Genomic DNA, 23956 nt, shown 5'->3' with positions numbered 1-23956 from the left:
AAGCAGACTTTGCATTTCCCCGTTTCTTTTCCCTTTCTCGCATCCTATTTCACGCTCGTTTCGACAGCTATGACTTTATAACCTTTGTCGCGTCTCGGTTATACGAAAAACTAGCTAGTTGTCTGTCAATTCGTCGATTGGTCCAGTTACATAGGTTGTCCACGTTCGTTCTTGAATCGTGAGGGCAGCCGAATTCTGTTTCGTTGATAAAAGTGTTTATACGGTATTGACTGCCGTTCAGATTGGTCCCTTTCATCTCGTTTCCGAGCACTTCCGCGTTGGCTTGATTAACTGGCTACGGATAACCGTGTTTTAAGCATAAACCGAATCGAACGAGTCATTACGCGTACCGGTACCTGCGTTAAATTACTTACGCTCGATTGATCGCTACATTTTTGCAATTAATTCCATCAGTTTGCCAGTTTCCGAGATACTGGATGCGTGTTCGCCGTTTGTACCGTTAATAGCACGAATCGTTCCATTGAATAGTTTTCATATTAATTAAGCAAAAGAATGTTGTTTTAAGCATGATAAATCATTCAATGTTATTAAATTCTCCTATATTTTGCCTGTACCATTTTTAATAGACACTCGATTCCACCTTCTCTAACCGGGTATGTACATAATTGGATTCACGATACCCGTTTCATAAAACTTACCAACCGATGTGTTCTTAAACTTGGTTTGCCTATTATAATCAGTAATCTCATTTTTTGTTAATATACATTGTATAATTTCTGCGTGAAAATAAAGCTCGCCGAGCGTAATTTTCCGAGCGTAATCAGTTTTACTCTGAATATCTATAGGGAACGCGTCCGTACATGTGTATGCGCATTATTGTCGAGCGATTATTCATGATTTTACCGTGACCATGAATCACCCTGCCTTGCATACGATATATGACGAAGATGCGTTGATATGGACACGCAACGATCCCACTATCAATTATTGAAATTTCTGCTCAACGTTTCAGCGGGACACGTTTAACCCGTGTTCGATGCACGTCTCGTGTTTTACGTGTCTCTTTTAGACGCGTTTTAACGCAGCAGCCGTTTAATTGAATTCCCTCTGATAACCGATGAAAAATGAACGGATCTCTGGTAGAGGCACGTAACGTCTTCACGACTTATCGGGTCCTGCTATTTTCTATTTATGGAAGCAGATAAAGAGGCTTATTTGGTGGGTAGCTATTTATTTTCAAGGGTCAACGATAAACCACTCTTGGACCTGATAAATCGTCGAAGACGACTTACAACCGAGACTGTGATACTTTTTTTTTTAATTCCAATCTATTCTCTTAAGAAAGATATCTCTGTAAAGCGTGAAATTAAAATTTACGTAACATTCTGTTACAACGTTTTGTATAAAAAAACATAGTACTTAAACTGATAATTTAATCATTATCAACAGCGTGCGAGAACAGAGACTTCCGTGTTTCAACTCCAGTTCCAGAGCGTAAAAACTATCAGCCTAATAACTGAGTCATCCTTCCGAGTTAGCGTAGTTCTGTCTAAAAAAGTATCATTTGCATGCACGCATGTGCGCGGTAACAGCTTGAATCTATTCCACGTAACTTGTGGATCAATTCTCAGAGAAGATGATTGCTTGATAGAGTAACTCGAGGAATCTGCGCGCATCGAATTTAAACGAACGCGCGTCCTGACTCGATCGATAATCGTGTCGACCGTTCGAAACGGATCGATAATGCGGTACGGTAGGCGATTGATGGAAACGCTCGATCGTCCGGTGGCTTCTTTATTGACCCAGTCCCGCGAACTTGTCGACAAAGACGACTTTGTCGACGCCTCTCACGCTTCCATTAATTAAGTCACACCGGGTCGGGTCGAGTCGGTTCGGAACGGGACGAAAAGCTGCGAGAGGGTTTGATGCTTGTGTGCCCGTGCATCGAGTGCATTCACGCATTTTAACACTGATTATCGTTCACTAGTAAAAACTGTCGAATAAAGAGAGAGGGAAAGAATAAGCGAAAGGGTGTTCGAAGCAGAGGGTGCAACAGAAGTAATTAAGCGAATTGTATCTGTAATAATTTCAAATGATTTCTGTTTGCAGTAAGGCAAATTTCAGCTCCCATTGATATCGAATAATGACCTTTGTTCTTTCTTGTAATTAGCAAGGAGACAGATCGGTTAATTATTTGAACCGTAGCCTGCAGAAATGAAGAGAGGTGGCAAGAAGCGTTTTTCTCCCCATCCCTTTCGGTGCGCACGACAGATCCTAAATGTATCACGAGAAACCAGCTCCTCTTCTAACAAATTGCCTCTTTCACTCGTCACCAACCGTGCAACTTGTCCATAACTACAAAAGCATGCCCCCGGCAACTTTCAACCACCGATGCTCTTTACTCTCTTCTGCTCTCCTGCTCGTCTCTCGTCACCGAGGCCTCGAGATCGGCTCGTTTCGTCCTCTTCCACCAGCGTCAAAACTCTTGCTCTGTTCTCGTCGAGAGATCACAGGGAAGCAATATAAAACGACCACAGCAGCCAGCGGAGGGAAGAAATATTTTGCGATGCTAATCGCGAACTGGATGCTCGCCACTTTTCGTGTACCATTGCCCGCGAATGCGTTTATCCTTTGTTTGCGCGACGTGTTGACTTTCGGTCGGGCAATAATTTTAATCACGATCCTCGCGGGGTTACGAGAAAGGGCCCCTCTCATCTGAAAACGTCGCCTACGGCGTTCCGTGCTCCCGTGAACCAGAACTTTTAACGTCATCGGCTCACTATGATAACTTCGCCCTCTCTCTTTGATGTCCCCTGGGTACCAGCGGGCCCGTCGCGGAATCTCCCTGAAAAAGAAGAATTTATTTTTTAATTTAAACTCCGGCATTCGACGAAGTTCACGGTTGACAGTACTCGGCTAATAATTCTTTCCCCTTTTTTGTTATTCTAATTTTTGTCCTTTGCAGATTAAAAATTTATTTGGATATACTATGTATTTTATTGTAGGAGAGGGGAGAAAAAGGGGTTTCGGTCTCGGGATCGTCTGTCAGCCTCGTCGGTGGGGCTGACAACAGACAGTCACTGTCCCAGACACCTATCATACCGCAATTCGGAACTTCTATATGTATATTTGAACTGCATGCCGGGCGACCGCTTGCGAGAACACTGTCACCGATCATCTCGTCGCCACCTAGCGGTCCCCGGCCCGAACTAAAGGCGTCCGAGGAGACGAAATCCTCCTCTCCTCAACAATTTTTCTCCTTTGTTTAATGAGAAACGAAATTAACCGCGTTAATTCAAATTTAGAAATGATTACCAGCAATATTTCTCAGCCCTCTGTATTTCTCTGTCGGTTGTCGTTACCGAAATGGCATTAAATTTGAGCATTACGAGCATTCCATCCCTCCGCAACGATTCCATTACACTCGACCGATATCGTTGTAATGTTTTGTTCGTTCTCCGTTCTTCCGGAAGAAGGAATCGATGCGTTAAACGATCAACGAGGGGATAATTAGCCGACAAGCAAGGCATTCTGCCACGACGAGGAACGTTCGCGTTCACCGAGTTCGTTTCTATACGGATCGATGGACGATCTCCTCCCTTCGAGCACCGCCCTTTTTTCCTCGAGGGGACGCGAAACTGCATAAAGTGCAACTATAAGAGAGTCTTCGCTTTTCTCTCTCAACTTTTCTCTTTCCTTTTTTTTTTCGAACTGACACTTGGAGTGTTTGCGAGGTAGCAGTTTTTCACGACATCAGCACGTATCGTGCCCTCTCTTCGCTGGAGGAATTTATCGATTGATGCCCTAACATCCCTCGCGTGCGTGCACCCTCGTTGCTTTTGGTCCCTGTCTGTCTCTTTCATTGTATTCCTCCTGTTTCTTCTTTTTGTCACGCGCACAGTACTCTTTCTTTCCATTTATTCTTGTTTTCTTTTCCCTTTTTTTATTCTCTCGAACACCGTACCTTACGTACACTTAGGGGTTGGAAAGAGTTACGATATTGATTTTGATTCTTGAAACAAGTTTCAGAATTATTATTACATATTCTTCACCATCTTCTGAATTTTTTTTCTTCTCTTCCACTTTGTCCTTTGATTTATTATTAAAATAAAATATTATTTTCTGATATCTCGAATCATTTCTTATTTCAACCTGCCATTTCCTTGTTTTTCTGCTCTTTCCGTTAGCCCCACTTCTCTTCCCCTTTCAATTTGTACTCGTCTATTTATTCTCTTTCCTTCTTCGCCTTCCTCTCGTTCGATCCGCGACTGTTTCACTTTCTTTCTCCCTCTTCGAGCCACCCTCGATCTTCCTAGTTTTCCTCCATCATCCACCCCGCCGGCATAAGGGTGCGTTCGCACTAAACACTCGCGTCTGTGGAACCGGAAGGGGCTGGATAGAAGTTCTCTTACCCTCGGCATTTTATTGCGCCTCTGATCGTCGAGTGGCCGGGGAAACCGCGTAATTCAATGACGAGAGGGGTGGTCCCGCCTGTAAATTTCATTTTAAACGTTACTCTTATTGTTTATCGACGTTCCGCGATTCTCAGCGATACACGGCATTCGCTTTGGCTAATTTTTACCGCAAAATTTAAGATGTTTAAATAAAATAAAAAAAGAACGAGGAAGTTCCGCGAATGTCGATCAATGTAAACGTTCTCCAGCGATTGTTCAATTCTCCGCGTCATCCGGAACAAAAACAGTCTGTACAATTATCCTCCTCCTCAGTGGCCGAGCATTTTTGCCGTTGATCGTTCGGTATTCTTGATTAAAACCGGCAAGAAATCGCCATTATAGATCTCTGACAGACGTTGCTCGTGCTTTCGTTCGGTCTTCCCCGCCACCCCTTCAGTTCGGCCAGCTATCTGTATCTTTCGCGTCCCCTCATCGTCCAATTCGTAATGTCCGTAGACGTCGAGGGCACTGGGCGATGTCCTTTTTGCAGACAATCTTCGGGCTTTAATTAAGGAACTTGGGCAAGCGGATAAACTCGATGAATGGGGCAAGCGAGGAACGAGTCGGAGTCGAGGGTGCGACAGACGAAGAAAGACGGAGCAGAAACTGCGAAAGCAACGGGACAGGGTGCAAAGGGGCAAACGGGAAGTTTTGACGAAAGAAAGGAAGAGTCAAACTTTCTCGACTGGTACAGCAGAGGAGTGACGCGAAGAAGAATATGGTCATCCCGCGATACTTTAGTCCGTATCGATTTTCAAAAATTCATAAAATTATGCTTTATCGTTCATTTGACGTGCAATATCACCGATGTGTTATCGAGACCTCCAGATCCAATGAGAAGAATCGTGGAAATGGGGGATATTGGCGGACAATATTGGTGTAGTGGGTAATGTAGCCGATTGCGTACCCCTCTGAGGGCTCGGATTCGAGTCTCAGGGGATTCGCAATTTTCCACGAATTCACCTACTGATATTTAGATTGTAACTTGTATAATACCCTCAGTGAAACGTAAAAATGTTAAACACCAAAATCACTGATACGTGACACCGAACGTCAAAGTGTTAAAAGAGAGTCAACTGGCACTCCATCTTCATCCCTGTCGCGTGGGGTGCGGAAAACAAATACGCGCGGTTCTGATCCGATCCATGAAGAGAAGGAGAAAGGCGCAGCAGGATAGCTGCGTAAAGACAGCGCGACATGGTTGGAGAAGTAAAGGAAATAAGAGGAAGAGGGAAATTCAACACGTGCCGTTCTCCTCTTCGCGTTAGCTCTTTCCTATTCTTCCTCTGGCCGAAAGCTCCTCGAACTTCCAAGCGTTGCGAGCACTCCGCGGAACCCTCGAGTGTTCGTTTCTTTTTCTTGCTGCCCCTCGCTTGCCAGACCCGGCCAACCCCGCCACTTGACGTCGTTGCGGCTCCTACACCGAGCGGTTGCCGAGTTTGCTTTCGTGAAATCGACAGTTTCTCTCGGTTTTGATCTTAGTTACAATGGATTAGAGAGGCGGGGATCAGAGCGGTTACAGGGCCTTGAACGATCCTGTATACCGGTATTATAAGCGAGTGCACGCGTGCCGTTACCGCTGGCCGATGATTTTAAGTGGCGGTATCTGAAAGCTTAATGACGTCGTTGCTTAATGACGACCACGTCGACGTTTACGACGACGACGTCGACGACGACCGTCAGGAAGGTTCTTTGATCTGCCCCGTTGCGCGGAGAAAGGCCTTCGGTTCTCATAATTGTTTTGGGTAAACTGAATGCGATGCTTTGATGCCGGCACCGACGTAAGCGTCGATTCAGAACGCGTCCCGTTAACGAGGTAAATCCAGCAGTTTTCTGCTTTCCACGGGTCCTCGTCTGGGAATGAGTACGAAATTGTTCGGAACCGAGGTAAACGATGACAATAATGACTTGGATCCGGTTCGAACACCTTTGTCTGGCTCCGCTCTCGCGTGAATGATCGTTTGAAGGTGTTGAACGTATGCACTTCATCTTTACCGCTTTTTTTTTTCAAATGTGAAGTTGAAAAATCTTATGTTCATTTAGAGCCCCCGCAGACTGCAGACTTTCTATCGGCCGATAGTTTAGTCGGATTCTTAATCAGTATGAAGATGTATGCAAGTGCGCATATTACAACGATTCGGTATCGGCTGATAAGTAAGTTTGATGGGCTACACGATTGCACTCAAACTAAACTATCCATCTTTTTCCACCTTGTTTCGTCTTTCACCAACCCGAGTATTTAGTTGGCCCAGTGTGCGCGTTAACCGGCCAAACCCGACTAAACTATCGGCCGATAGAAAGTCTGCAGTCTGCGTGGGGTCTTAAGGGAAACGTCTGCAAAATAGTCGGGCAAGAATCAACAAAATTGTATCCATAATATTGAAGCAACGCGGGGTGCGGTACTTTCCATTTTTGTTTGTTTCATTGTTCGATGCAATTGCTTTTGCACTGCGCACGGTTAAATCGTCGTCAGTGTTTGATTTTATTCTGCATTTATTCCGTACGATTTTTACCGTGTTTACGGCACGCGTATATCGATGATGTATTGTTTTGACAAACACCGGCCTTTCCAAATATTTGTTTGGATAGAACAATTTCCGATGAACACTCGGTATTGGTAAACGTCATTCACCAAAAAGTGTTGGCGATCATTGTTTAACGTCAAAACACATGCACCGAGTAGTATCTTTGCTAATTACACAATCAGTTGATTGAACATGTTCCATGTAACCAATCACTTTCCGCTGTTATAAATTTTATTTGTAATTCGTACAATGAATAATGAGTTCCATTTTTAATATTGATACGAGAGGTATAGCGTGTGACAGTTTGAAGAACGAGGGTAAACATCCATATTTTTATGAGTCTATCTTCATATCGGAATCGTACGAGAACTAAGTAAATACCGTACCTTCCTGCTCACCGTTATGATGTGTATTAATAGAGCAAGATAAATATTGCTTTCCCTTGCGTTGTTTTCCCTATTCGTCGAACGGCGAAAATAACGTGCTTTTGCAACTTTTGCTAAATCTACAGAGTTGCTTTCGTCGTTGATGTTTCAGTTGTTATAATTGTATCCGTTTTTGTCCTTTCGATAACCCGATTGATTCGTTAGAGCGAGAATACGTTCTAATTGCTTGACTTGTACAGCTCTTCTAATTGGGGTGACGTAATTAGCACGTGCTCATATTTTGAAAAGTATTAATTTGGCAACTAACTTCGCAATTATCTTACTCTTAATTACTCAGTATTAATTTGCTGAGGTGTTCTGATTATCAACTCTGTTAGAATCGATCGGTTCTTTGATCGAGAACACACTCGATTCATCGAGGGTGGTTGAACGACTTAACTCGAATACAGTTAAGAAGATAACGTGGTTCTTGGTATCTGTAGCTGTTCGATCGAACGAAGAAAAGGTCACTTCGATCGTGGTAGAAGAAGAAGGTGTCGCGTTTGTCCCAAAGGGGATGAACTTTGGGGGGCACGTTTACATTGTATTCGAAGCAGGGAGAGACGAGCGTTTATCTCGCCACGGACGCAACAAAGGCACGTAATGAGAACATGTGTTGGATGCAGGAAGCTTCATTAGCGAACCTGTTCCTGTCCGCAAGCTCCATTGTGTGACCTAACTGTCTCTGCCGATACTCTGATGCATTGCGTTGCGTTTCGCGTGATTCTTTGCCTCTGAGCTCATATTGCCGCCGGGTATTAGTTACCGCCAGTAAACATGAATTCCTAATTGCGGAAATGGACGCGCTGGCGACCCGACACAATCAGGCTGCTTCGAACGCCGCGCCGAATAAATGCGTCGACGCCGTGCATCGAGGGTCGTTTTTCACTATCGAGGAATTGTTTGCACGCTTCAACCCCCTGCGCCTTATAGCATCTTACGAAATAAATTGCTATTCAATGATACAATTAAATGAAATTTCTTCGATTATTATAAATGTTTCCTTTCCTTACAGCTTACGGCGGGGTCCGGGGGCTAACGTGCAGGATGCTAGTGGATATTCTGCCCTTCATCACGCAGCTTTGAACGGTCACAAGTACGTTTCAAATAATCAAATTTCATCGTTTGATTAAAAGTAAAAAAAAAGAACTAGGTTTCTACGTTATTTCCATACCGTCGTTCCATGTTCGTGAAATTCTAATCGATAACGACGAAACTTTCTTAGCTCGAGTTTCTCATTAATATTCCTTTCGATCGGCGATTAATCGATGTCGCGCACATTCTGACGATAATTTGGGGAAACGCTTTTATCCCCAGGGAGGTGGTAAAGTTATTGCTCCAATATGAGGCTTCCACTAACGTCGTCGACGCTAAAGGCTCTTCGCCGCTTCATTTGGCAGCTTGGGCGGGCAACGCTGAAATCGTGCGGTTAATTCTTACCCAAGGACCTTCGGTACCTAAAGTGAATCTTACGGTCAGTAAACTTGTTCCTCTTCATCTTTTTTTCTTCTTTGTTTATAAAAAAAAAAAAAATAGTAGTTGCGTGGTAACGTTAACGTTAATAACAAATTCGTTAATTGCAACGTTTATTTATTTTAAAAAGTAACTCTTATTTTTTATATATTTTCTTTGAATATTTTTAGTAACGCGTGAGGTTTATTGTATCCTTTTTTGTAGTTGAGTAACATTTTTGCTCGTCACTTTGCTAGATAATCACATTTTTCCATAGTCTTGATTGTTTTTTTCTCATCGAATATATAATATGACGTTGCGAATCGAAACGAAGTATCTGTTAAATCCGAAATACCTGGCTTTGTATGATCGCAGACGAAGGACAACGAAACAGCGTTGCACTGTGCAGCACAATATGGGCACACGGAAGTGGTGGCACAGCTGTTGCAGTACGGATGCGACCCCAGCATCCGCAACAGCCGGGGAGAATCTGCGCTCGATCTCGCCGCGCAATATGGCAGGTAAATTTCACCTACGATTTTTCCCCTTTTTTTTTTCATATTATTTTTCTTTCTGCTCGCATTTTAAATTATGCATAATAATTTCGTGGCTGTTTAGCCCGACGAGTAATTTGAAATTCGAACGGCTTCAGACTTGTGTCGACCTCTGCCACTGAAACCGTTCGTATAATCGACCGTACACATTGAATAATCGATGAGCCTGCTAATTGGCTTTGTGCTCCTTCTGTAAAATTAATTATCTTTTATAGATTGGAAACCGTGCAATTACTCGTTAGTACGTATCCAGAGCTGATCGTGCCCCTGCGAAATTCCTCCTCGTCGGTGATTTTCCCTCATACTCCGCTGCATTTGGCCTCGCGAAACGGTCACAGGTAAGTCTTTCTAAATGTGTATTTTCTTTGTAAAATTTGATTTCTTTTCGAATGGTTTGAAAGCTTCGATAAATTATATCCTTCTATCAAACGTTCAATCAGTTGACATTTATTGCTAATAATAAATGTTCCCATAAATTTTCGATGGGGTTGAGGTCCGGAGAATTTCCAGGACAGTCAAGAACGTTTTTCAACTGTGTATCATAATTTGACAAGCATCAATACATAATATAAAAATAACGAGAACTCTGTTTAACTCGGTTTTCATTTAAGAAAACCATTTATGCGAATGGCTCTAATAATTTGATCACCTACTGTAGGTACGTTGCTTCATTTAACGAGTTACGCGTGGAACATACGATTGTTGAAAATTCCATTTGATATTCTCTGTCTCAAGTTGTGATTCGGATTGTAACGTGTCCAATAACCATTCGTTCAGCAGTTCCACGCTCTCTTTATTTAATCAACCCGAGCTGATGATCGCACGGCGTTTGATCAACACGCGAGGGTGGCGGCTCGCGCGTTTACCGCCGGTGTCCATGAAATCTATTTTATATTGCATTGCAGATCAGGATCGTTGCTGGATTATTCATGACTCGTGGAACCGTGGCGAACTCGTGTACACACTTCGACTTAGCGAACGGGTACACGCGTCGCACGATTAATTTCTGTTTGACATTTCGGGATTGAAACATTACGTTCGTAAATAATATTCCGACTCTGTGATATTCATTCTCAAACAATTATACCGTGGTCAAACGGACTCGATTACGTAATTAGGAAATCAATTCCGTTCGACTGCGATCAAAAACACGTATGAAGTGGATTACTTTGTCTATGATTTATAGTAAACTGTAATTGAATTGAAAAAGAAATTAGAAATATTGATCCAAACCGTTTCTCAGATGAATTTACGAGCGGTTCTTCAAGTTCGCGTCTAGAGAACCGCGTACAGATCTTTTTTTCCCTTGAACCGTTCACGCTAATTACCGAGTAATGCGGCTCGCGCATTGTATTCCGGCACAACAATGGACTCGTTTCAGCTAACCATAACGATGTCGAGCCATTTGCAGCGTTACCCATTAGAGCCAATCAGAGAGCACCGCGTTGCGTAATCCCATCGAATACGATACGTACGTCCTCCAACTGGTAACTGGGAAGCGTCGCAACCCTTTCCTGGTTACACGCTCTATAACCATCATCCTACTACCTACCGATTGCCCTCTCGTTCCTCTTGCATTCGATCGCTGACAGCTCTTGTCCATCGGTGCGCGCTTTGCTAGCTACCTCTCGATTACGGCGATCCTATTAATCATTACCTTCGAAACGTATCGACCTAGATCGCTCGATGTTCATTGGTCACCCTGCGAATAATCGCGATTGCTCGACCCAAACGCCCAGGACGTTTGATCCTTTCGTTATGGGGGGTAGCTATGGCCACCCATCGTTGAAAGCTAATGTGCGCCAAGGGTGACTGCAGTCACTCATCACTGTTTGCCTGTTGTACATAACTGAGAATAATCATAGCTGCTCTATTGACAATTTTGTCTATCAGTATCATCTGTAATTCAAAACAATTAATATGAGCGTTTTTAATTAGGTAAGTAAGAGAATGCCTTAGGTGTAACGTCGATTTTCGAAATATCAATTGCGGAGAAAATAGGTGAATAATAGGTAACACGGTGTAACAGAGTGAAAGGTTATTTTGCAATTGAGAAGAATGCGTTATGAACAAAAATTGGCTGGCAAATGTCGGCAAAAGGCTCGTCGCGTTCGATCGATTTGCTAGTATTTGCACAAATAATTGGCAATTGTTACATCGCGCGGCAAAAATGTTCAGTTAAATAAACGATATTGTAAGCGCGGGTGTTTGTTATTCGATTAATCGTACCGTTCAATCGGATGATACAAGATTAACCGGATAATCGGTTACACCGGTGCTGTGTGCAATTAAATAACGAAAATGAATGTCGGCACGGACGAATATTTGTAGATACGTATCTTTTCGAACGCATTGATTTTAATTTATCGTTTAGTTAACGATCAGAAATCATTTTGCCGAAATTAGATTTAGATTGAAAAAGCGCAAATTCGCAGAAGCGAAACAAATCAGCTCGTGGAACGGGAATTGTATTTAACGCTTTGCTCGATCAATTCATTCTCATTTAACATCGCGGCGTCACGTCCATAATCCGGCTGGTAAGCCTTTAAAATAATCGACGTTGTTGGGACCGAGCGTGGGAGAACGGGGTGGCGGCGGCAGAGGGTTGAACAGGGCTCGATCGAAAATCGTTTGCCGATCGTGAATCGCCACGAAACGGCAGTCACATTGTAATCGGGTATAACGTCGGTTTTTCTATGCAGCCTCGCAGCCGGTAATCGCTTTAACTGGCGCTCGCCGCTTATAATGCGATCGCGTCGCGATACACTGTCCGATGAATGCATTTTCTGTCGTCGGTGACGCGTCGACCCGCTCGAATCTCCATCCCTCTCTGTTCGGGCTTCGAATCGTCGCCGATTTCGTGACCGAAACCACGGCTCCCAGAGGGGCGGTATTCGTTTTATCGGACGAATTTTGGTCGAAAAGCGTGGCTCGCGCGTGAACCGTGTCCCTCTGTCGTTGATACACAGCAGAAATGCGGTGCTTTGAGTACGCTTGTGTTCCTCGCTTGTGTACACTGGATATATTTGCCAGCACGCGGACGCGCGTCCTCCGCTCGCCGCGACTCGCGGCGCGGACTTGCTCTACTTGTTTTCGTTGACACGTCGACTACCCCCGGTGCGGTGCTCACCGCTGATCGCTTTCATGGATTTAATTCAATCAAGTAATTACAATACGAAAAAATAAATGGCGCAATTATTGTCGAAGCATGTTGTACCCATGTGATCACACTTTTCGCTATGATAATCAATTACACATATACGACTTTTGTAATTATAAATAATTATATACCATTGGAACGTCTTTCAATCCTCTGACAATTCGACGCAGCAGTGCTGTTAGAATATTTATCTTGAAATCATTCGCCGAAGCGGAAATCCTGTCCATAACCGGGGATCCTGTACTACTTGTTTCGATGAATTTCGAGCAATACCGGCCGACCCTCATCCCGTTGATTAGATTGCAAAATCTCCGGCGTCCTTTATGGACAATCTCCACGGTCAAACAGCGTACGGTTTGGACGCGTGTGTACGAGCATTTTGAGTGTTTGGACAGGCGCGAAACTACGGTGCCGGTGGCGTTGCACGACCAAGCTTCGTCGTGTACGCTCGTTTTCGGCGTTTCCTCTGCCTGTGTACGTCGCGGCCACCGCACCGGTCCAACTGTACACACGTAGCCGGCCACGTCGAAACGCAACGGGGATTCGCTTGTGTACCGATGCACACTGAGATGATTGCGTTCACGCACGCGTTTCACGCGCTCGCCACGATATTTGGCGGATCTGCTGAATGCGTGGGCGGTCAGAGAGCGAGATAGAGATAGAGAAGGGACGAAGGGAATGGGTGGAATGGGGCTGGGAGTAATGTCTATTATCGGATTCAATATCGGTGCTCTTGGTAAGCCAGTATACAAATACCCCTATGGCAGAGCAATAACAACATAGGTGCACGTGAATCCGATTCCCAGCCACGAATCCTATATGCAACGGATGGCTGCGGTCACTGCAGTTGCTGCACGCCACTCCGACAGATACAAAACGAAATCTGGGTTTTCTGCTGCTCTACGTGCACGCTCGAAATGGGAAACGCGTACACGTGGGCCACTTTCAACCGAGGTTCCATCATCCACACCCGTCCGCGTACGGTTCTTGGATAGCTTTCGCTCCACTATGCCAATGGAAATGTTACGTATGTATGGCGAAAGGAAATCGAGTAATGGTCATTTACGTTCGATTTATTAATTCCGTTTGGCCGAATCATGTAAGAGATCGATCCTCCAGGGTGTTTTTCAAAAAGCTTGAAAGACTGAAAGAGAAATCCTAATGACACAGATTTGAAATTTTCACGAAGACTTTCACAGATTAATTTACTTAATTATCGCGCGGTAAATAGATGATTTAATTTAACGAAATATTGATTTTTAGATTTCGGTATTGGGAACACAGGTCGAATACATGGAACGTGTATTTTTGTTACAGAGCTGTCGTCGAGGTATTGCTAGCAGCGGGTGTAGACGTGAACACGAGGACGTCTGCTGGGACGGCGATGCACGAGGCGGCTCTATGCGGCAAAATGGAAGTGGTGCGAGCTCTTTTGGACCGTGGGGTCGATCTTGGTATCCGGGACTCGCGACAGAACACGGTGCTCGATCTTCTAGGACAGTTCCCGCCGCACGTCACTCAGGACATTACCGCGGTGATAAAAAGTGCGTGTCGTTCTCCTTGCCAACCTCGTGTCTCGATAACGCGTAAACGAGTTGTGCAATTAACCAGGCGAAAAAACGACGGGTTTCATTACCGTCAATCGTTACATGCAAGTAGGTGACGATGCCTTGTGTTCGACGCTACTTTCCATCCAATTTTCGCCTCGTTAAACGTCCTCGACGAATTTGCATGATCGCTTTTCGACACGATCAAATTTCACGGCACAATGCGTGACCACGCGTTGGTAATTTTTTCATTTCTTTCCTTCGTCATTATTTTTATATTATTCGTATGTTGAATAGAATTAATTGAATGCAAAGTGGTGTATCTTGAAAATAAAGTGTAATTGAATTCAGAAATGATATATTAAAATCGGCAATTCGAATCTGCACATTCATCTGTGTTGTAATCAACTCAATATGGTTGGCAAACAATGACAAATATAAGTAACGTTATGCGAGGGTTACGCCCTGTATCCAAAATTCGTTGACACTAAATTATAATGGTGAACAACGTGCATTGAACAGGGCATAGGTCTTCCTCTGGGGTGGAGAGCGACGCCGACAGTGAAAACTTGCCACCTATTCCGGTGCAGGGAGGCGATTCATTGGGCAGCCCTTACGAAAACGTTCGCCCGGGGGATGATCTCTCTCCGGCGGAAGGGACGTCACCCACTCAATGGCAGTTCTATCATAAGCCTCGAGACGACGATCGCCGTGTTTCCGGCACTTCCGTTATGTCTTTGTGAGTATCGTTTTTTACCCTCTTTTCACTTTAGCTCGTGTCTGTCTTGCTTGCAGTTCTCCTTTCAAGCGCTGCTCATCAATTCTTTTACTTGCGCGTTATCGTGCTTGCAACTGCGTTCAGTGTGTCATATATATTGTGTAATTAATAAAATTGGAAAAGCAGAAGTAACGATAGGTTTCGACAAACTTGAATAATACAAATAATAGATAGCATGAACAAATCAAACAAGGGGGTGATATTAACACGTTGAAGAGGGTTACCAATGTAACCTTATGCATCGCATAAGAAACTGTATGAAAATTTTATAAAATTCACCCGGTATTCAACGTGTTAATAACGAAGATACGGGTCATGAAATATCCACGTTCGACAAACCACAACCCTCCCGACAAGGTACACGCATCGATACACGTTCATTCGCGTTTCCCATTCCGTCTACCGTGCACCGCATCACGAAAGAAGAAAGAAAAGAAAAAAAAGAAAAAAGAACCAACAATCGGCTGAGCCAGCTAGCTGTTCCTCCCGTATTTATGCTCATCCCGGCGTCATCTTGGTCGAGGAGAAAAGAATATCGCGTCGGTGCATCGGATAAGAGCTGAAGTCGGTAATATTTTCTAGAAAGACCGGATATACGTATAGAGGAGTATGGAACGGCTTTAATATAGGAGATGTTGGGGTAAACAAAAGCATAGACGTGGACCGGGGCACAGGGAGAGTGAATGAGCGAGCGGTGGCGAGCGCGAGTGCCCTCCGCTGATGATGGTTAACAGGGACGTCGGTGGTAGCGTTAGTACCGATGCTGGTTGCACCAGGACGGGAATGGCCAGAGGAGGCATAGGAGGGAAGCTTCTCGACCGTCGACCGAAAAGGGAAGCTGAAAGTGGAGGTGGAGGAGAAGAGGTTGGAGGAGGTGGCGCGGCCGCGTGTAGCCCCAGCGCGTTAAGCACCGCTTGGCTTGGTTTAATTTTCCTGATGTAGGCAGGCGATGGTGGGTCCGACCGCCTCGTTCACCCCTGGGTCACCCCCTCGCCGTATCACCCCATTGGTACATTCTCTCTTTCTCTCTCTCTCTCTCTCTCTCTCTCTTTGGATGTATGTGGCAGCTAAACGCGGCTGGGTTGGCTCGGACAGACGGAGAAAGAGTAACTCGGCCGAGCAAGAGACTGGCAGAGGGAAAAAGATAGATGTTGAATGGTGGAAAGAAAGAGGTAGGAAGAGAAAGATAGAAAGGGAAGCGAGAATGGTACCAGGCTCTCCTCACCTCCATCGTCAATGTTTGACGTCGGTAGCCGTAGCTCGGCCGCCTCGAGATGAATCCATCACGTTAAACAATGTAAATGTTAGCCCGTCTCAGCATAAAACTAATAACCATTGCTCTCTCCCTCGTCCTACAGGCATGGCCTCCAGCCGCGGTTCGCTGCCTCCTTATTCACCTCTGCTTTCGCTTCTTTCTAACTCCCACCTTTCTCTTCCTTCGGCTCTTCTCTTTTTCGGTTTCTCTGCTGTACGCCTTCGGGACCCGAGGTCTACGCGACCCCGTTAAAAAGTCGCCGCTGGTCGTGCAGGGCATTTCTGGTTAAACGATTTCTCTGTTTGTTCCCTTGGGGATCCATGTTTCTTAAGTACCGCGTAAAATATTTTCTGAAATAAATAATCGCTGAGGAGATACCCGAGGGGGTTTGAAAAGACGACAACTTCGAGCGCGTTGTCGTTAATGTTAAAAAATGATGAAAATAAGTTAGACGGGAACGCTGGATGGCAGATTGTTCCGCGCTATGTTGGCTTCGGTTTTGCTTTCGATATGTTAGATAAATTAGATATGGTATCTGACGGTAGACGCCGGATTGAAAATTTCAGTGAAGACGAACGGAACGGGGGACCAGTGAACGGAGTACGGAGGACTCTCCAGCAGACAGAGGACTCCGACCCCAGTTCCCTCTTCGACAGCGTCTTTATGTCCATGTCCGACACTCTGAACTCGATAAATACTTTCGAAAGTTCCGATCAAACTCCCGACGACAAACCACAAAACACTACCACCAACAGAATACCATTAGCACAACGCGACACGACACGGTAATAACACGAAACCATTGCCCGATAGAAATGGTAGCGCTTTAGATTCTTGCGGTGATAATTCCTATACCTTCCTTAACTCGTTAAGAAAGTTTTCAATTACATTGAATGATGTTTATCGTCCAAAGCGCTACTAAAACTGACGCGCTAATTAAACGTAGTGGGTGTAGAGAGAAGCGAGAATAGAAAACTAAGCAAAGCATTAGCAATTCCAAGTTAATCGTGAATTGGTCCCGTTGAGACGTTCAGTTTGGTTTCACAGGGGTTCCGACAGCGGACTGTACCAAACGCCACCGGTACCCCGAGGAACAATGGAGGGTAGCTTCGTGTCGGAGGATCTGTCCTTGACATTACCCACGGGATACGGGGGTGGCAGGGAGTCGGACCAATTGAGCGTTTCCTCGTCCTCGAGCGTCGGTGGACCGAGCCCTCGGGACCGGCGTTGTTTGCCCAACGATTCCAGCGCCGCCGGGATATACTTGCCAATGGCACCCTTGTCCAGTTCTCTTCATAGCCCTGCCTCCAACAGTAAAGTCTCGGTAAGAACGAGTCCCTTTATCGCCAACGAGTCATTGACTCTCGTTGATTTCGCAAAGGATTGTCATTACTGATGGGATCAAGTACTTTGCAAGTAATACTTGTAATACGCTTGAATTCCATTTCTACTCGCGAGAATACGTTCGTTCGAAGAAAAATTTTGCCATACTATCCAATTTTTATTTATTTATTTTTATTTTTTTCATTTACGTCCTGATTGAGTTTTTTAAAAATCAAAGCAATTAGAGAATTGGATTTTCAATCTCAAAAATCGCCGGTGAGATTTATTTGGTGAATTGTTTTTCCTTACGTTTTTCGACCCTTTCTCTCTCTTCGCTACTGCTGTAGATTGATTCTTTTTCAGCGCGAAGAATTCTAGCGTATAACGTGGCAATGAATCATCTCTGCGCCTTACAGTTCGTTAACGTGGACAAATTGATCGCGTGGTTAATTGGCCCGACAGCTCGACGTCGGCGAAATTTTTCCTTCGAACGAAACGGCTTCTGGAAACTAGCGCGATGTTGTTCAGCATTAACTTCTAAAGATAACAAGTGATCGGACGATGTTATTCGTTGAACTTTAGTTTACCCCTCGCTCAAAAGATTCTTTTAACTTTTTCATTGGATCTTTATAGTTTTAGATGCAATTATTTTTCGTCAAACAAACGAATCGCTTCAGTTTTCACCGAAAGTTGTATTGATAAAATTGGCTATCGTTGGTGCGGGTTTCAGCCAACGCCGCCGAAAAAGCCGCCCAGACGCAACCTGTCCGTCTCGCCGACGCACCTGCAGACCCAGATGTCCTTGTCGGCCGATTGCACCCTGGGTCCGAGCAACTACGAGTACTTGTTCATGGCACGGAGCGGAGCACGCAGTCACATCGATCTGGAGCAACTGCAAAAACGTCGGGAACAATTGCGTCACGTAACGAGAAGCGTGGACCAATACGTGGAGATGAAGTCGCGCGTGCCGGATGGGGAGGAGAGACGGGACGCGAACGTGGAACCTGTTGCCATTACCTCGATCTACGAGAACAGAACGATCAAAACGTTGAATCCTAGACGAAAGTTACGGAGGCACGCGTTCGACAACTACGAGGCTGAGAGCAGCCCTTGCGCGGACAAGTCGCCCTGCAGCGAGACGGATATGTTCGCCCAGGAACAGACGTTCGTTTCGAACGCCTTCCTTACGCTCAAGTCTTCCCAGGAGAGTCTGTTAGACGAGAAACGCGACACCGTTGACGAGCAATCGGTCCCAGAGGGACGCGAGGCGACCGACAAGCGCCTGAAACGAGTACAAATGATGTTACCCACCAGTCCCACGCATTACGCTCAACCACCCACGCCTGATCACCCTCCGCCGTCCGCCATGCAGGCGGAGAAGTCTATCCACGAACGGATTCGTCCGTTGAGCCAGGTAAGTACATTCCATTGCTATGAAAATATCAAATAAAAGCTAAACTCATCTCACGATTCGTTCTAATAATTCTACCAACGATTAACCAGTCAGTCGCATTCCGAGTATGCCATTAGAGTCCCATCGGTTGATCTTAAGAGCATACGTGATTCGTCACACGTTATTCGTCGAAGCGTAAATTCGCGGGCGTTCAATCTTCCACCCTCGGCTGGTTCTTCGAATCACGACGCGTGCGTGTTGCGTGACGCGTCGAGACGTCAAACGGTAGCTAACGCATCCGCTCGTGAAGGTATCGCTCCGGAATGTTCGTATCAAAGGAGGATATTACACCGCGGATGGTTTATCGTTAATGGAGATCGACGAAACGCGTCGAGTTCGCGAGTATATACGTGCGCTTCTGGTAGAAGAATCGCGCGGCAAGAACCGTGGAAAAGGCATCGTCGTAGCTGGCCGCTGTTCGCCGTAAGCTTGGACAGTAGATAAGCAGTCGACAGACGGATGTCTTAGCAGGTTACGTTTAATATACAAGCGATGTTTGATCTGTGATGCGATTTGCAAGGAGGTCGACCTCTCGGTTGCTACTGGCTGCGAGCCGTGTATCGCTCGTTTCCCGTCGTTTGCCGGCGTCATCCTGTGATCGTTCTGCTGTGAGACCGACTACGCTCTCGCTTCTCATCCGTTGCCGAATAGATATCCATAACATACACCGTTTGCTACCTTCTATTCCACTCCCTAACCCTCTCAATCTCCTACCCTTTTCGCGCGTCCTTCTGCTCTTCTCCTCCTGCTACTTCCTTTCCCGTTCGCTCTGCAATACGCGTTCCCAATCCGTGTCTTTCAGCGGTTATGCACGCTTCGAGGGATATCGTACAGCCGGGTTGTGTATATCATTGAACGAGAAATGACGACAAGACGCTTTGGAAGACGCGTGCGTATGGGTGGGTGGCTCCGCTTTGCAGTTAGTGCCTACAGATTCACCGATGCCGGATACGAGGTTCGAGCTTGCTTTTTGGCAGACGCCGTGAGATCTCTATGTATCCTGGCGAGCCTTTCGTGGACCGATGCACACGAATCGACGATGAAGGATGAAACGAAATGGATACGCGCAAACGGAAGGAAGTTGTAAGAGGAAGATGTTACTACACACGTTTTCAGCTAATCGAGAAAGGAACGTGCAATTTCGTTGGACCGGATGCCCGTGCATGTGTGTAGAAGTGGCAATCTAGCCGGACGGTAATTGGCAAGTGGCACGGGGTCGCGACTGGGGGATAACGAGTGTAGCCCGATTTCGATTGACGCTTGGAAATCTCGTCAACGTGCACGAGACACAAGAGCCGAGCCTGTTTCGGCACAATTTGCTCGTCCGCAACGCTCCACACCTATACCAGAGGAACATTCGACGATTTGATGTTGAAATTTCGGATGATTCGAAAATTTAGTTTGACAGGAGAGCGAATATAAAAATTCAAAGGTAAGATCATCGTGCACGTTCGAGAAGAAGAAATTCTCGAGGAAGCGCGTCGGTCGATAAACGAAACGAGGCGTCGTTTCAGCGATCGTTCAGCTGGCATCGGTGCGCAAATCGCGAAAGACGATGCTGCCAGATGCGATTCGAGGACGGATTCAAGCGGGTATCGCGCTTGAAGGAGGAAAAGAGGAAAGCGCAGCAACGAGAAGCCGTAAGAGGGAGGACGCGGAGGAAGGTGGTACCCGCTCACGGATGGTTGCTTCACACCCGTCAACTTCCGCGGATCCAGCAGAGCGGCAGAATGCAAGACGCCGACACCCTTTGAATAATGAAGCCCTCGGCTTCTATGCCTGTCTGACTTCTCCTCGTGAACGCTCCTTCTCCTTACCTTACCTTGCCTTCCTTTGCCTTGTCTTGCTTTTACCTTACCTTACCATTCCCTCGCGCGCCGACACACGGATCTACGAATTTCTAGAGACGCTTTCCGGCTATACGGTACACGAGATGCGAGAAACCGCGTCCGTCTCTCGAGTCTCTGGCGTCAAATTTTAATTGCGTTACGACGATTTGCACCGCAACGAAATCTTGTCTCTCCTCGCGTTTAAACGTCGCGGTTCTTCATTTAAACCTGTATCGGTGATGTGCACCACTCTCTTTGGAAGAAACACTTTTTTTCTTCGGCAGCTTTTCAGCTTGGATTGTAGACAGTCTTTTTAAGGGTCTGACGAATGTTTTTCTTCAAAAAGCGTAAAGTAAGATTTGGAAGTTGAAAAGAACGATTCAACACTTTGCGGTTGTACCTCTCTTCTCAGTCAGCATTCGACGAGGATACAGATTGTCGAATAAAAATTTTAATATTTTTGCATGTCATACATTTCGAATGCCGAATCGAACATTGGAACAGATATTTTTTCGCGAAATACCATTTGTACGACCCATATTTCACCAAGTTTATTTGATATAATCCTATCTGGTGATCTATTCGAATAGATTTCCACGGATGGAAATCGCTTTTATTTTTCCTCTCCGATCATATTCTCATCGTTCGATATCGTTTCATATCGTTGCCTCGCAAAATCATTTAGTCCAATCAACCTCCTACAAAAAAATTAATACCGAAAACCATAAACAATATCAACTCTAATGATTTCGATGAGGGAGGCTTTATAATCTTTAGTTTCGAATAATTATTAAAAATAAAAAAAAAGAGCAAAAACAAGAAATAAAAGGATACAATGCAACCAATCGGAGTGTACAATGCAGCTCATCAGGAATGAGCCTTTAGGAAAATAAAAATATACCCGGGTTTACGTGTCCGCAGGTATACAAGCGGAGGTCCCGCGACATGGAAACGGAAACCGACGAGGATTTATTGCAGTTTCCGGCCGGTGGTTCCCTGGACGCGTCCAGCGGATCGTTATCGAGCGTGTCTCTGTCCGACAAGAGCATGTCGACGGACAACGTCGAGGAATACTTCGGGGATATGCCGTTCGCAGGTAAACAGCAACGCACGCTTGGCTGCACCGCATGACGCTTCTTTCTGCCCACGTGTACATGCATAATCGTTGTGTTACGTCTTTGTTTCTTCTTATTTTCGTCGTGTGCCTGACGGCGACGATTGTTTGTCCCCGGTGGAACGGATTAACGTTGATTTATATTATTCGTCCGGACACTTAATCAGTATTTGGATACACACGTTGACAATTGAAGTTAAAATAATTTTTGGTCATGGAACGGATAATATAAATCTACTTTGAAAAATATAACAAATCTTCGAAGAATAAAAATCATTCACGAGAAACAGTACGTTCCTCGTTTCTAACGCCTTATCGACGAATCAAGGATGAATATGCATGATTCATTTTGCGTGTAATTAACACATGTTAAATTTGAGGATAAAACAGTGTCGCGCGTCGATAAGGTGTTATTTATGGATGCGTGCTGACACGCATAAATCGTAAATCTACGAATGAGACCCATGGGTGCTCCATGAGTGGTGTCTACGTTAGGGAGACTGAAACATGCAAGGGGTCCCATCCGTGGAGAGCGCACTACGTTTGATAATTTCGAAGGATGTTGCTTAATGATTGAAAAAATCTCACTTCCGGCGACAGCTTCTTTCTACACGTGCTACGAATTAGATCAGTCTGTTTTAGTTTTTTGTTCCACACCGATGGTTAATCTTCTGCGAATTGTAACAACGGGAGTTTTCGAGCTTCACGTTAATTTTTACGCGATGATTGAGAAGATCTGATTTTTGCTATTTTTTTTCTGCGGGACAACCATTGTACGGGTTTAGCTCTTTTTTGTATATTCATGAATACATTGTTTCTCGTATCTGGATCGTCACTAATACCACGTCAAAAATTCAATCTAAAAGGAAAAAATCGAAAGAGTGGATACTCGATTCGCGAGTATCCTATTCATTTTTCGGCGAGGACGAAACGCGTGGAAGAAAACCGCCTCGTCGACACGTCGATGATAAAATCCGTCGACGTTGGATTTCAATCTTTGCGCACGCGAAACGAAAGACGTGCGGTGCAAGCGGAATCCTGTTTGCGGAAAGAACTAACGATCGTTGCTCGTTACACCATTCTATTTCACGTTAAACGCCGATTATCGCTGTCGTGATTGCACGCAGTCAGTGCGGCCGAGGGTTTTCGCGGGTCGAACGAAATAATTAAATACCGGAAGCTGTCGTCCTTTCCGGCGAGAAACACCATCAGACGCTGGTTAGGGGTAAGGGTGGTGCAAACGATACTATAGAGCTAGATACTTTGCCAATATGTTAAAATTAGAGTTCGAATGGTTCCTTAGGTTATCGACCACCTATACAGGGATGTTTGAAAAAGATGGACTTCATAACGAAGATAAAATGGAATAGATATATTTTCGACCCCTCTATTGATAGGATATTTTTTTACTCCATTTTATCTCCCTTATGGAGATTATCTTGATTAGATACACCCTGTATAGTTAACTGTGATGTACATATCATGTTTGCATATACAGGGTATTAGAGGAAAAGAATGAAAATTTAGTAGTTTGTCGAAAAAATTAAAGATTTTCTCTTAGTTCTCAGTGACTTCACGTCAGAATGTGAGCAAGAGGGATAAAAACGTAGCATACGTCATTCTATTAAAGAAATATTACGTTAAAATGAAATGAAGAAATCAGTCGTGATGTTACTACTCTTCGAGATACAGTGCTATTTTAATCAGGCTTATTTAATTTTCAGCTTCAGTACTCCAGATTGTAGAAAACGTAGCACTACGTTAAAATGAAAATATGATTTTTTCATTTTTCCAAGTTTTTCAAATTTTCCTCTCCATCGACACCCTGTGTATGTGCTTCGTTATGCGTATTATGTATATCTGTATAAAAGTTTATCGAAGATTATTATATCAAATGTTTATTTTCTTTTTGAATAGAGTATACGCTATATTTTCTACACATTTGTCGATAACCAGATACATCGATGATTCAGTTGTGTAAATACCATACACTGTCCCGTTTAAACGAATCCTCGATGTACTGTAAAATACTATAATTTTTTAATCGTATTCATTAAAACATAGTTTAATTATTTGTTATATATAAAATCATATACATATATTCTTTATGTAGTTGCTGTTTGTCA

General features: G+C 44.6%; 1 protein-coding gene and 1 long non-coding RNA gene across 6 annotated transcripts in view; one reads left to right on the top strand and one right to left on the bottom strand.

The window, feature by feature from the left end:
- The window catches only part of LOC114874768 (ankyrin repeat and SAM domain-containing protein 1A-like), a 50176-nt gene that overhangs the window by 279 nt on the left and 25941 nt on the right, over nt 1-23956 (top strand). For 3 of the 5 annotated variants that reach the window (XM_046285403.1, XM_046285404.1, XM_046285402.1), the window contains 10 exons: nt 8381-8461; nt 8683-8839; nt 9193-9338; nt 9587-9709; nt 13849-14075; nt 14601-14817; nt 16678-16896; nt 17159-17435; nt 18165-18848; nt 21638-21812. In XM_046285403.1, the coding sequence (XP_046141359.1) occupies nt 8381-8461; nt 8683-8839; nt 9193-9338; nt 9587-9709; nt 13849-14075; nt 14601-14817; nt 16678-16896; nt 17159-17435; nt 18165-18848; nt 21638-21812 (2306 nt within the window). The remainder of the gene's footprint in view (nt 1-8380; nt 8462-8682; nt 8840-9192; nt 9339-9586; nt 9710-13848; nt 14076-14600; nt 14818-16677; nt 16897-17158; nt 17436-18164; nt 18849-21637; nt 21813-23956) is intronic. The other 2 variants (XM_046285406.1, XM_046285405.1) reach the window with 1 other exon arrangement.
- Nucleotides 8-23956, bottom strand: part of LOC123987729 — a 102846-nt gene continuing 78897 nt past the window's right edge. The window contains exon 3 of the long non-coding RNA XR_006829334.1: nt 8-2806. This is a non-coding gene — a long non-coding RNA (uncharacterized LOC123987729). The remainder of the gene's footprint in view (nt 2807-23956) is intronic.

Source organism: Osmia bicornis, chromosome 4 (genome assembly GCF_907164935.1).
Source record: "Osmia bicornis bicornis chromosome 4, iOsmBic2.1, whole genome shotgun sequence".
NCBI classification, from domain to species: Eukaryota; Metazoa; Arthropoda; class Insecta; order Hymenoptera; family Megachilidae; genus Osmia; species Osmia bicornis.
The sequence above is the reverse complement of the archived record's forward strand: the minus strand, read 5'-3'. Positions and strand labels throughout refer to the sequence as shown.